This window comes from Oncorhynchus masou, chromosome 24 (genome assembly GCF_036934945.1).
Source record: "Oncorhynchus masou masou isolate Uvic2021 chromosome 24, UVic_Omas_1.1, whole genome shotgun sequence".
Lineage (NCBI taxonomy): Eukaryota > Metazoa > Chordata > Actinopteri > Salmoniformes > Salmonidae > Oncorhynchus > Oncorhynchus masou.
The window spans coordinates 97582937-97597035 of NC_088235.1; the positions used below are offsets into that span (position 1 = coordinate 97582937).

Consider the following 14099-nt stretch of genomic DNA (forward strand, 5'->3'; position numbering starts at 1 on the left):
ATACGGTCCAAAATTTGACAAATACTGTGATATGATATTTTGGTCATCGCCCAGCCACACACAGTCTCACACAGCCAGGCATCCCCAGTTGAGTCAGCTATGTGTCTGTCTGTCAGATGTGAGAACAGATGTGTGATGTGATGACGAATGAGATCAGACAGAATCCTATTTGGCCTTTAGAGACAGAGGAGAGGAGGGACTAGACCGATTCAGCCTGGGATTGGCTGGGCTGTTACTCTGAGCGAGTCCTATCCAGGCTGTGATTGGCTGGGCGTGGCCTATCCAGGTTATGATTGGCTAGGCGTGGCCCACTGTGTTATAAAGTGGATTAGAGCTGTGGTTATGGATGACATCCTCTATATAATCTGGTTAAATTAGACTAGATTATCAATGGATACAGGATTAACAGCTAATTAGGGGACACAACAGCAGCTCCCCTTTATTCTATCAGCTGGGTTTGGGGAAAACCTCACCCACTGTTTCACCCGTACTATCGGTGCTTAGACTTGATGGATGGGATACACAAACAGTTGAGTAGTATACACACACACACACACACACACACACACACACACACATACAAACACACACACACACACACATAGACACACTCACACACATCTAGGGCCCTATAAAATATGTGATGCTGAGAACATTAAAGGTGTACTATGCATAAATCCCTCCACCATTTCCTGGTTGCTAAAATTGTAATAGTTCTCCTAATTTCAGTGTACGTGACAAAACAAGCAATGTATAGTGTAGACAGTCATTGTACCATCTAAACCAACCGCTGTGAAACATATTTTCCTTAACCAAAAATATTGTATATTCAGCTGTTTGAAGCTGGTAGACTCAAAAACTAAATTTAAGAATGTGAAGCATAGAAATATTGCACATAGAACAGATCTATCACTTCTTAGACTTGCTTGCAATGAGAATGACAGATCTATAATTCACAAACTTTGGCTACCATGATCTAAGTAAAGACCAGGAAGTTCAGCAAAAATTAAGACGTACCTTGTAATAAACAATTACGTTAATCCGATTGGTAGATATTTGACCGTTAATTTCTACAAAACGTGCAGGGTTGATGGAGTTGTTGTAGCTTGCTTACTCCATCCCCAAACACCATGCTAGATCAGAGTGGGCCAGTTCATTTTTTATTTTTTTGTTCATGGACAGAATGACAGATTTTTTGTTTGTCAGCTCAGGGATTTGATATAGCAACCTATCGTTTACTGGCCCAACACTCTAACCACTAGGCTACCTGCCACCCCACCACTGCAGCCACCGGCAGGCTGTGCCTTTCTTGACGTTAAAGCTGCAAGGTGTTGTTGCTACATGCGTTTTTGATAAATGTAATTCAAATTGCGAAAACAGAAGTGTATAAAAAGCCATAGACTAACGCTAGACATCCCACAAAACCCCAAGACAAAAACACACCACAATAACCCATGTCACACCCTGGCCTGACCGAATAAATGAAGAATAAACATAATATATTTCGACCAGGGTGTGACAGAACCCCCCATAAGGTGCGGACTCCCGGACGCACATCAAAACACCGGGCGCTGGTGTGTGGATGGGGATCTAGACCGTGGGCGTATAGGGAGACCAGGCTCAGTAGGCTGTAATGAACTACACTGCTGGGAATGGCTATGATGCTAACCTGCAGACCAGGCTCAGTAGGCTGTAATGAACTACACTGCTGGGAATGGCTATGATGCTAACCTGCAGACCAGGCTCAGTAGGCTGTAATGAACTACACTGCTGGGAATGGCTATGATGCTAACCTGCAGACCAGGCTCAGTAGGCTGTAATGAACTACACTGCTGGGAATGGCTATGATGCTAACCTGCAGACCAGGCTCAGTAGGCTGTAATGAACTACACTGCTGGGAATGGCTATGATGCTAACCTGCAGACCAGGCTCAGTAGGCTGTAATGAACTACACTGCTGGGAATGGCTATGATGCTAACCTGCAGACCAGGCTCAGTAGGCTGTAATGAACTACACTGCTGGGAATGGCTATGATGCTAACCTGCTGACCAGGCTCAGTAGGCTGTAATGAACTACACTGCTGGGAATGGCTATGATGCTAACCTGCAGCCTTTAACAGACCAGGCTCAGTAGGCTGTAATGAACTACACTGCTGGGAATGGCTATGATGCTAACCTGCTGACCAGGCTCAGTAGGCTGTAATGAACGACACTGCTGTGAATGGCTATGATGCTAACATGCTAACATGGAGCCCTGTGCTGTACCAGGCTCAGTAGGCTGTAATGAACTACACTACTGGGAATAGGAGGATAATGCTACCCTGCTAACATGGAGCCTTGTGCTGTACCAGGCTCAGTAGGCTGTAATGAACTACACTACTGGGAATAGGAGGATAATGCTACCCTGCTAACATGGAGCCTTGTGCTGTACCAGGCTCAGTAGGCTGTAATGAACTACACTACTGGGAATAGGAGGATAATGCTACCCTGCTAACATGGAGCCTTGTGCTGTACCAGCAATAGATTATTTAGTAAAAGCAGTTCTCCAATCCCATTTCAAATATTTTCTTTCTACTTGCTCCTCCTGATATAAGTGATCTCACAACTGTCCTAAACAGTAACATTTATCAGGAGTTGACTATCGTATGAATAGTATATTTAGCACATATTACTCTATGTCCAATTCCTAACCAAGGTTGTATTGTATGTAACTGTGCTGAGTGTGCTGAGTGCATGTGTCCAACAGGCTGTGATGTGTTGGGCTCATACAGCATAACATAGAGGAGTGGTACTGCTGTTTTGATGATAGCTGGATATACTGGAGCAACAAAGCAGCCATCTGATGTCACAAACACCTGTACTCAGAGGCTCTGTGGCCAGGATGGGGAGTGGCTGTGTGTGTGTGTGTGTGTGTGTGTGTGTGTGTGTGTGTGTGTGTGTGTGTGTGTGTGTGTGTGTGTGTGTGTGTGTGTGTGTGTGTGTGTGTGTGTGTGTGTGTGTGTGTGTGTGTGTGGAGACAGACTAAGCTTTGATGGATGGGGTATTTAATGATGAGGAGGGCGGTAGAGGGCCTCAGAGTGATGCCTCCATCATCCATTATACTCCTACAGCTACAGCAGCATGGGACCCTGGGTAGGCAGTAGGCAGTCTAGTGATGGAGGGCCAGCCCTCTCATAGCTTTACACATTCATAACATTATACTATGTCTGACTTAGACTGAGAGAGAGATAGAGGGGGTGTGGTGGGTGAAAGGATGAGCGAGAGAGAGAGAGAGAGAGAGAGAGAAGGTGTGTGTCTTTGTATTTGAGAAATACACACGCACACACCCAGACACCGTGGTGAGCAGCTCTTTGCAGCGCCCAGCCTAGGTCCAGTAGTAGCCCAGGTCACATCAGCACCATTATCCCAGAAACCCTGGACCCAGTCCAATTCACAAACCTCTGCAACAGATCCACAGATGACGCAATCTCAATTGCACTCCACACTGCCCTTTCCCACCTGGACCAAAGGAACACCTATGTGAGAATGTTGTTCATTGACTATAGCACAGCATTCAACACCATAGTGCCCACGAAGCTCATCACTAAGCTAAGGACTCTGGGACCAAGCACTTCCCTCTGCAACTGGACCCTGGACTTTCTGACGGGCCGCCCCCCAGGTGGTAAGAGTAGGCAACAACACATCTGCCACGCTGATCCTCAACATGGGAGCCCCCAGGGGTGCGTGCTTATTCCCCTCCTGTACCCCCTGTTCACCCACGACTGCGTGGCCAAACACGACTCCAACACCATCATTCAGTTTGCTGACGACACAACAGTGGTCGGCCTGATCACTGACAACGATTAGACAGCCTATAGGGATGAGGTCAGAGACCTGGCAGTGGGGTGCCAGGACAACAACCTCTCCCCGAATGTGAGCAAGACAAAGGAGCTGATCGTGGACTACAGGAAAAGGAGGGCCGAACAAACCCCCATTAACATCGACGGGGCTGTAGTGGAGCGGGTCAAGAGTTTCAAGTTCCTTGGTGTCCACATCATCAACAAACTGTCATGATCCAACCACACCAAAACAGTTATGAAGAGGGCACGACAACACCTTTTCCCCCTCAGAAGTCTGAAAAGATTTGGCGTGGGTCCCCAGATCGTCCAAAAAGGTCTATAGCTGCACCATCGAGAGCATCCTGAACAGTTACATCACTGCCTGGTATGGCAACTGCTCGTCATTTGACCGTAAAATTCAAAATCAAATCAAAATCAAATTTTGTTGGTCACATACACATGGTTAGCAGATGTTAATGTGAGTGTAGTCGAAATGCTTGTGCTTCTAGTTCCGACCGTGCAGTAATATCTAACAAGTAATCTAACGATTTCACAACAACTACCTTATACACACAAGAGTAAAGGAATGATTAAGAATATGTACATATAAATAAATGGATGAGCGATGGCCGAACGGCATAGGCAAGATGCAGTCGATGGTATGGAGTACAGTATATACATATGAGATGAGTAATGTAGGGTATGTAAACATTATATAAAGTGGTATTGTTTAAGTGGCTAGTGATACATTTATTACATCCAATTATTAATTATTAAAGTGGCTAGAGATTGAGTCTGTATGTTGGCAGCAGCCACTCAATGTTAGTGATGGCTGTTTAACAGTCTGATGGCCTTAAGATAGAAGCTGTTTTTCAGTCTCTCGGTTCCAGCTTTGATGCACCTGTACTGACCTCGCCTTCTGGATGATAGCGGGGTAAACAGGCAGTTGCTCAGGTGGTTGTTGTCCTTGATGATCTTTTTGGCCTTCCTGTGACATCGGGTGGTGTAGGTGTCCTGAGGGGCAGGTAGTTTGCCCCCGGTGATGCGTTGTGCAGACCACACCACCCTCTGGAGAGCCTTACGGTTGTGGGTGGAGCAGTTGCCGTACCAGGCGGTGATACAGCCCGACAGGATACTCTCGATTGTGCATCTGTAAAAGTTTGTGAGTGTTATTGGTGACAAGCCAAATTTCTTCAGCCTCCCGCTGTTGCTCCTTCTTCACCACGCTGTCTGTGTGGGTGGACCATTTCAGTTTGTCTGTGATGTCTACGCCGAGGAACTTAAAACTTTCCACCTTCTCCACTACTGTCCCGTCGATGTGGATAGGGGGGTGCTCCCTCTTTTGTTTCCTGAAATCCACGATCATCTCCTTTGTTTTGTTGATGTTGAGTGTGAGGTTATTTTCCTGACACCACACTCCGAGGGCCGTCCTCTCCTCCCTGTAGGCCGTCTCGTCATTGTCGGTAATCAAGCCTATCACTGTAGTGTCGTCTGAAAACTTGATGATTGATTTGGAGGCGTGCATGGCCACGTAGTCATGGGTGAACAAGGGAGTACAGGAGAGGGCTGAGAACGCACCCTTGTGGGGCCCCAGTGTTGAGGATCAGCGGGGTGGAGATGTTGTTTCCTACCCTCACCATCTGGGGGCGGCCCGTCAGAAAGTCCAGGACCCATTTGCACAGGGCGAGGTCAAGACCCAGGGCCTCGAGCTTAATGACGAGATTGGAAGATACTATGGTGTTAAATGCTGAGCTGTAATCGATGAACAGCATTCTTACATAGGTATTCCTCTTGTCCAAATGGGTTAGGGCAGTGTGCAGTGTGATTGTGATTGCGTTGTCTGTGAACCTATTGGTAAGCAAATTGGAGTGTTTCTAGGGTGTCAGGTAAGGTGGCACTACAGAGGGTAGTGTGTACGGCTCAGTACATCGCTGGGACCAAGCTTCCTGACATCCAGGACCTATATACTAGGCGGTGTCAGAGGAAGGCCCAAAAAGTTGTCTAAGACTCCAGCTACCCTAGTCATAGACTGTTCCCTCTGCTACCGCACAGTAAGGAGAGACCAAAAGCCTCCTTAACAGCTTCTACCCCCAAGCCATAAGACTGCTGAACAATTAATCAAATGGCCACCCGAACTTTTACACTGTGACGCCCTCCCTCTGTTTGTTTGTACACTGCTGCTACTTGCTGTTTATTATCTATGCATACTCATTCATCCCTACATGTACAAAAAAACTTGACTAACCTGTACCCCCGCACATTGACTCGTACCGGTACCCAGTGGATATAGCCTCATTATTTTTATTGTGTTCGTTTTTTATTTTTATTTTACAATTTTTACTTTAGTTTATTCAGTAAATATTTTCTTAACTATTTCTTGAACTGCATTGTTGGTTAAGGGCTTGTAAGTAAGCATTTCACGGTAAGGTCTACAGCTGCTGTATTCGGAGCATGTGACAAGTAAAATGTGATTTGATTTGAGGTTGTCTGTGTATTATGTGGTGTGGCCTGGATAATGCAGGTTGTTGTCACATCTGACCCATGCAGCTGGCTTCCACAGGAGAGGATAGGATGAGGCAGACTCACAGCTGTAGAGAAGCTCACATCTCAAAGCCAAAGTCATGTTTGCAAAGAGGCTCATATAAGCTTTACACTATAGAATTAGGAATTAGAATAAAATAGTAATAGGAATTAGAATAGTATTAATTTCCTGGGCCTATATCATCACATGATGCTATAGTACAGTAGTATTCATCTCTTGTCTATTCTCCTCTGTCCCCCTCTGCAGGTTGGAGTGGGTGGAGATCATAGAGCCGCGCACGCGGGAACGCATGTATGCCAATCTCCTCACCGGAGAGTGTGTGTGGGACCCCCCTCAAGGGGTACGTATTAAGAGGACAGGGGACAACCAGTGGTGGGAGCTGTTTGACCCCAACACCTCCCGCTTCTACTACTACAATGCTTCTACGCAACGCACCGTCTGGCACCGCCCTCAGGCCTGTGACATCATCCCCCTCGCCAAGCTACAGACGCTGAAGCAGCACACGGATGTTCCCTGCCCGGGAGGGGGAGGGACAGGGGGAGAAAGAGGAGGGAGGACGTCAGCTGATAACAGCCCGGGAAGGAGCAGTGCGGTCAGTAGAGAGGGGAGCACCTCATCTTCACTGGACCAGGAACTGACCGCATCAGATAAACAGGGGAACAGAGAGGAGGCAGACAGGTAACTACATACACTACACTTCCCCTAACCATGACCCGACCACAATCTTAACTCTAACTCGACCACAGGGAGGAGGCACAGTGGTATCTAAGTCTTATACAGAACCATGACCACAACCACAAATCCTGTAGGTTCTCTGACATTCTATTTGCCCATCTCTCTCTCTCTCTCGCTCCATCTCTATCTCCCTCCCTCCCTCTCCTCCTCTTTCTTTCTTTCTCCCCCCCTTATTCTCTCTCTCTCTCTCTCTAACAAGTCTGTATTTTGCTCATTTGCTGTAATCTGCTTCAGTCTTCTGTGATTGGTGAAATCGCTTGGCCGGGGTCACAGTGTCCTGTAAATGTGTTCTCTGCTCTTGTCTCTGCCAGAGCTGACAAACCAGCTCTCCTCTCTCTCTCTCACACACACACACACACACACACACACACACACACACACACACATACACACACGCATACACACACGCACACACACGCACACACATTTTCAGTCAGTATGTCCCCTTAAGAGAAGTAGTGTTCAGTGGTTTTGTGTGGTTTTCAGAGTTCATTAATAATGTCAGTGTAGTTTTCGCAGTGTGTGGCCCAGTACTAGTTGTTTTTGTGAGTTCCGAGCCTGGGGGGGTCCAATGGGGATCCAATGGGGGCAATAGAACGAGCTCTATTTTAGTGGCCTCTGGTACAGTGCATTCGGAAAGTATTCAGCCCCATAGATTTTTTCCACATTTTGTGACGTTACAGCCTTATTCTAAATTTGATTGAATTGTTTGTTTTCCTCATTAATCTACACACAATAAATACACCATAATGACAAAGCAAAAACAGGTTTTTAGAAATGTTTGCTAATGTATTACAAATAAAAACATTCAGACCTTTTACTCAGTATTTTGTAGAAGCACCTTTGGCAACGATTACAGCCCTGAGTCTTCTTGGGTATGACACTACAAGCTTGGCACACCTGTATTTGGGGAGTTTCTCCCATTATTTTCTGCAGATCCTCTCAAGCTCTGTCAGGTTGGATGGGGAGCATCGCTGCACAGCTATTTTCAGGTCTCTCCAGAGATGTTGGATTGGGTTCAAGTCCAGGCTCTGGCTGGACCACTCAAGGACATTTAGAGACCCCTCCCATCTCCACAGAGGAACTCTGGAGCTCTGTAAGAGTGACCATCGTGTTCTTGGTCACCTCCCTGAACAAGGCCCTTCTCCCCCGATTGCTCAGTTTGGCCGGGCAAGAGAGCTCTAGGAAGAGTCTTGGTGGTTCCAAACTGCTTCCATTTAAGAATGATGGAGGCCACTGTGTTCTTGGGGGACCTTCAATGCTGCAGACATTTTTTGGTACCTTTCCCCAGATCTGTGCCTCAACACAATCCTTTCTCTGAGCTTTACGGGCAATTCCTTCGACCTGATGGCTTGATTTTTGCTCTGACATGCACTGTCAACTGTGGGACCTTATATAGTGTCATGAGAATTTTCAATCCCAATGATAATAACTATCAATCAATCAATAGCTTTGAACAATTCCCGAGGTTTGTAAGACCATGGGTATAATAATAATTAGGCAAAGACTCAGCTTATGCAAAAGATTAGTACAGTTTATTCACGAGAACATTCTGAAGTCCAATATACAAAGACATCCATTTTATAGCTGCGCACATACTTCCACACAAACAGTAGGTATCCTCCGCACATACTTCCACACAAACAGTAGGTATCCTACGCACATACTTCCACACAAACAGTAGGTGAGTTTTATCCTTCTCCATAGTTCTCACCACTGTGTATCACTACCCAGCCGACAGTTCCATTCCCCCGAGATTAGGGAAACCTTGAGAAGTACTCCCTATGCTATCATAAGTTACTCAGAAGCCTAGCCAGGTCGGTCCAAACACAGTTGAACTGTTCTCGTTTTTTTTCGTCGGCACACACATACAAGTTCAAATCCTAAGCTACGCCTTGCTCAGACAGTCTGTGTTTTTCCACTATACATACATTGTTTAATCTAATTCTAACTACAACTACATACATCATCAGATAATAATTTTATGATTCTAATACATTTCATACAATTACAAGGTTTCAGAATTTATTTTATTGATGTATTTCACCTTTATTTACCAGGTAGGCAAGTTGAGAATAAGTTCTCATTTACAATTGCGATCTGGCCAAGATAAAGCAAAGCAGTTCGACACATACAACAACACAGAGTTACACATGGAGTAAAACAAACATACAGTCAATAATACAGTAGACAAATAAGTCTATATACAATGTGAGCAAATGAGGTGAGATAAGGGGGGTAAAGGCAAAAAAAGGCCATGGTGGCGAAGTAAATACAATATAGCAAGTAAAACACTGGAATGGTGGATTTGCAGTGTAAGAACGTGCAAAGTAAAGATAGAAATAATGGGGTGCAAAGGAGCAAAATAAATAAATACAGTAGGGGGAGAGGTGGTTGTTTAGGCTAAATTATAGATGGGCTATGTACCGGTGCAGTAATCTGTGAGCTGCTCTGACAGTTGGTGCTTAAAGCTAGTGAGGGAGATAAGTGTTTCCAGTGTCAGAGATTTTTGTAGTTCGTTCCAGTCATTAGCAGCAGAGAAATGGAAGGAGTGGTGGCCAAAGAAAGAATTGGTTTTGGTGGTGACCCAAGAGATATACCTGCTGGAGCGCGTGCTACAGGTGGGAGATGCTATGGTGACCAGCGAGCTGAGATAAGGGGGGACTTTACCTAGCAGGGTCTTGTAGATGACATGGAGCCAGTGGGTTTGGCGACGAGTATGAAGCGAGGGCCAGCCAACGAGAGCGTACAGGTCGCAGTGATGGGTAGTATATGGGGCTTTGGTGACAAAACGGATGGCACTGTGATAGACTGCATCCAATTTATTGAGTTGGGTATTGGGGGCTATTTTGTAAATGACATCGCCGAAGTCGAGGATTGGTAGGATGGTCAGTTTTACAAGGGTATGTTTGGCAGCATGAGTGAAGGATGCTTTGTTGCGAAATAGGAAGCCAATTCTAGATGTAACTTTGGATTGGAGATGTTTGATATGAGTCTGGAAGGAGAGTTTACAGTCTAACCACACACCTACGTATTTGTAGTTGTCCACATATTCTAAGTCAGAACCGTCCAGAGTAGTTATGTTGAACGGGCGGGCAGGTGCAGGCAGCGATCGGTTGAAGAGCATGCATTTAGTTTTACTTGTATTTAAGAGCAATTGGAGGCCACGGAAGGAGAGTTGTATGGCATTGAAGCTCGTCTGGAGGGTTGTTAATACAGTGTCCAAAGAAGGGCCAGAAGTATACAGAATGGGGTCGTCTGCGTAGAGGTAGATCAGAGACTCATCAGCAGCAAGAGCGACATCATTGATGATATACAGAGAAGAGAGTCGGTCCAAGGATTGAACCCTGTGGCACCTCCATAGAAACTGCCAGAAGCCTGTACAACAAGCCCTTCGATTTGACACACTGAACTCTATCAGAGAAGTAGTTGGTGAACCAGGCGAGGCAATCATTTGAGAAACCAAGGCTATCGAGTCTGCCGATGAGGATGTGGTGATTGACAGTCGAAAGCCTTGGCCAGGTCGATGAATACGGCTGCACAGTATTGTTTCTTATCGATGGCGGTTAGGCGGTTAAGATATCGTTTAGGTCCTTGAGCGTGGCTGAGGTGCACCCATGACCAGCTCTGAAACCAGATTGCATAGCGGAGAAGGTATGGTGGGATTCGAAATGGTCGGTAATCTGTTTGTTGACTTGACTTTCGAAGACCTTAGCAAGGCAGGGTAGGATAGATATAGGTCTGTAGAGTGGAATTATGTTATCATTATCTTTTAACATATACATTATTTTATCATATAGACAGGTGTGTGCCTTTCCAAATCATGTACAATCAATTGAATTTACCACAGGTGGACTCCAATCAAGTTGTAGAAACATCTCAAGGATGATCAATGGAAACAGGGGGCACCTGGGCTCAATTTTGGGTCTCATAGCAAAGGGTCTAAATACTTATGTAAATAAGGTATTTCTGTTTCTAACAACCTGTTTTCACTTTGCCATTACGGGGTATTGTGTGTATATTGATGAGTAAAAAAAAAGGTAAAATCAATTTTAGGAAAAGTCTGTTACGTAACAAAATGTGGAAAAGGGAAGTGGTCTGAATACTTGACATTAGCTTTTATAACCATGGACAAATAATTATGTTGTATGTTTTATGAATAGCAATGGGATATAGGAGATTGACTTTGTTCAGTATGTTCTACACATTTTATAAACTAGTCAACACTTGCTGTTCGGTCGTCAATCAAAGCACAATAAATAGCCTATGCGCCCCAACTCCGTGGCCTATTAAACACACAAAATAAAATAAATGAATGTGCCACAAAACAATAATTAAGTGGATTTCAACTAATTGTTACCACTTACATTATGTGTAAATTCATTACTTGTAAATTCACTCACAGGAGACGATGAATAAGCATCATGCTCTCCCTCCTCTGTGAAAGGAAATTCGACTGCAACCAGCCCCAGCATACAAAAATAAAACGGATACCGAGAGGCGGGACAGACAGCAGACTGACAAACCAGCAGTTTCCCTGTCACCCCTTGCTTTGTGACTGGAAGACGCCTGTCCTAGATCACTAGAAGATGCATATCGTTAATTCTAGCGGGAGAAGGCTATACAGACTTTTCTGACTTGCGAATTTAAGCTTTTTTTGAGCTCACGAGTGGCGCAGCGGTTTAAGGCACTGCATCTCAGTGCTACAGGCATCACTACAGACACCTTGATTCGAATCCAGGCTGTATCACAACCGACCCTGATTGGGAGTCCCATAGGGCAGCGCACAATTGGCCCAGCGTCGTCCGGGTTTGGCTGGTGTAGGCCGTCATTTTAAATAAGAGTTTGTTCTTAACTGATTTGCCTAGTTAAATAAAGGTTAAAAAATATATATTTTTTAAATATATGAAACAACGCCTAGTTTATTTATGAAGTGGAAAAAGTAGACAGCTATTTATGGAAAACACAGTGGTTTGTCTCCAAGATGGATTGTGGGTATTGACCTTGAGGTCCACAGAAAAAGACAAGGATTCCATTGAGAAACCATGGAGAGAGAGAGAGAGAGAGAGAGACAGAGAGAGAGAGAGAGAGAGAGACAGAGAGAGAGAGAGAGAGAGAGAGAGAGAGAGAGAGAGAGAGAGAGAGAGAGAGAGAGAGAGAGAGAGAGAGAGAGAGAGAGAGAGAGAGAGAGACGTTTGAAGAGATGGTCTTTGAGCCATCCTATTTCCCACTATGTCACTGTCTGCCCAGTAGTGTGTCTGTGTGTCAGGATTTCCATTAGCTGGTAATAGCCGGCTGTATTTACATCTGCTGGAAATACCAGTAGATGTAAATACATTTGACCAGTCATGCTTATTGGTCTATAGGTTAATTTGCATAATTTTATGGAATTAAATTGGTGTGTATGTATACAGATACAGTGTCTATGAGCGGAAAATCTGCCAGACAGCGCGAAAGCTGCTGTAACAGCTTCTCCAACAGCTCATTCGTTGCTGCTGGAGTGAAGCATGTGCTTTTATAAGCCCAGTCATTGTGTAACAATTCTGAATGCAATCACGTGTTAAAAACAGTTTTGATACCCACGATTAAAAAGAGCTACTATCTTTATTTCTCAACTGGTAATTGAAGCGTGCTTTCCATTCGCCATTCAAGTGCATATAGCCAATGGTAGGCAGGCTTCAGCATGTCACACACCACTTTGCAATGAGCTGGAGGCAGTTTGCATTTTGAAAACCTAAAACATATACCTAATTGTTTGAAACCTGAATGTTTTACTTCATATTATGCATGTCTTACCTTGCTTCAAAGTCAAATCCAATCATAGAAACGGGGAGGCGATTATTTTATAAAGACTTCCATATGCCATTGAAACCAGTAGTCTATTTCTCTCATGTTCTATTGGTTTTCAAATCAACTTTATTTCATTGTTCAGTAGTCAAAGGCACAATCCTAGTCATATTAGTAACCCATGCTACTTGTTGCATCTTTAGATCTCCCCTCTTTCAAAATCTCGAATGCATATTTTCATCTTGGTCACATGAAACCGCTCGCATGTGCGCTGTGCTTTTGACAACTGTTTTCCCACAGTTGCATTATGGAACGAACATGTGAGCATAGCCTACTGCCTTGTGTGCATTGCTGCACTTATAATGTGAAGAAGCAATAGTTTATCAACATTTTAAGTAAGACGTTCTGATCTGTTGCATCAGCCTCATTGTTTTTTAACGTTTATTTACATTTGTATGTATCCAAGGCCTACTGGTTGTACAAATTTGGGATCTATTGTCCCACAACCGTCCCAGAGTCTGTTTGAAATAGGCTGTTTCTTTCTCGCACAGAACGACAAGCTGACCAATAGAATAGGTCAACTTTTTTACTATGGGGGAAAGTAGATTGACATAGGCTAATGATTTTGCTGTTTGTTACTCGTCTTGTTGGCTGAAAAAAGTAAATGTGGACAGTTATTCTAACATCTTCAAAGTGTACATTGGAATTCAGTAAGAAGGATGCACGCCGTTGCACCCTCAACTTGCATGTTCCGTTAAGATGAATTACCATAATCTAAATGGGATTTCTGTCATTCTGAGCACAGTGGTGGATGCCTGAATCAGGTTACGAGACCCAATGCATATGGGTCCGGTCATTTTCTCAAATGTCCGTTATATAAAAATGCTGCCTTAACCAACAATGCAGTTTAAAGAAAAATACCTAAAGAAAAATAAGAAATAAAAGTAACAAATAATAAAAGAGCAGCAGTAAAATAACAGTAGTGAGGCTATATACAGGGGGAACCAGTATAGAGTCAACGTGTGGGGGCACCGGTTAGTGGAGGTTTTTCTGCAGTGCTGTGGAGTTCAGTCTTCCTGAAGGTCCAGCATATTGATGAACAGATCCATAATGCATTGTATACACTAAGCCTGTGTGTGTGTGTGTGTGTGTGTGTGTGTGTGTGTGCGCGTGCGTGTGCGCGTCTGTGTGTCTGTGTCTGTGTGTGTGTGTGTCTGT

The 14099-nt window shown here is 44.5% G+C and overlaps 1 protein-coding gene across 1 annotated transcript in view; it reads left to right on the forward strand.

The window, feature by feature from the left end:
• The window catches only part of arhgap39 (Rho GTPase activating protein 39), a 57981-nt gene that overhangs the window by 4389 nt on the left and 39493 nt on the right, over positions 1 to 14099 (forward strand). Inside the window, exons 2-3 of the mRNA XM_064932983.1 lie at positions 4140 to 4202; positions 6606 to 7037. Coding sequence (XP_064789055.1) covers positions 4140 to 4202; positions 6606 to 7037 — 495 coding nt within the window. The remainder of the gene's footprint in view (positions 1 to 4139; positions 4203 to 6605; positions 7038 to 14099) is intronic.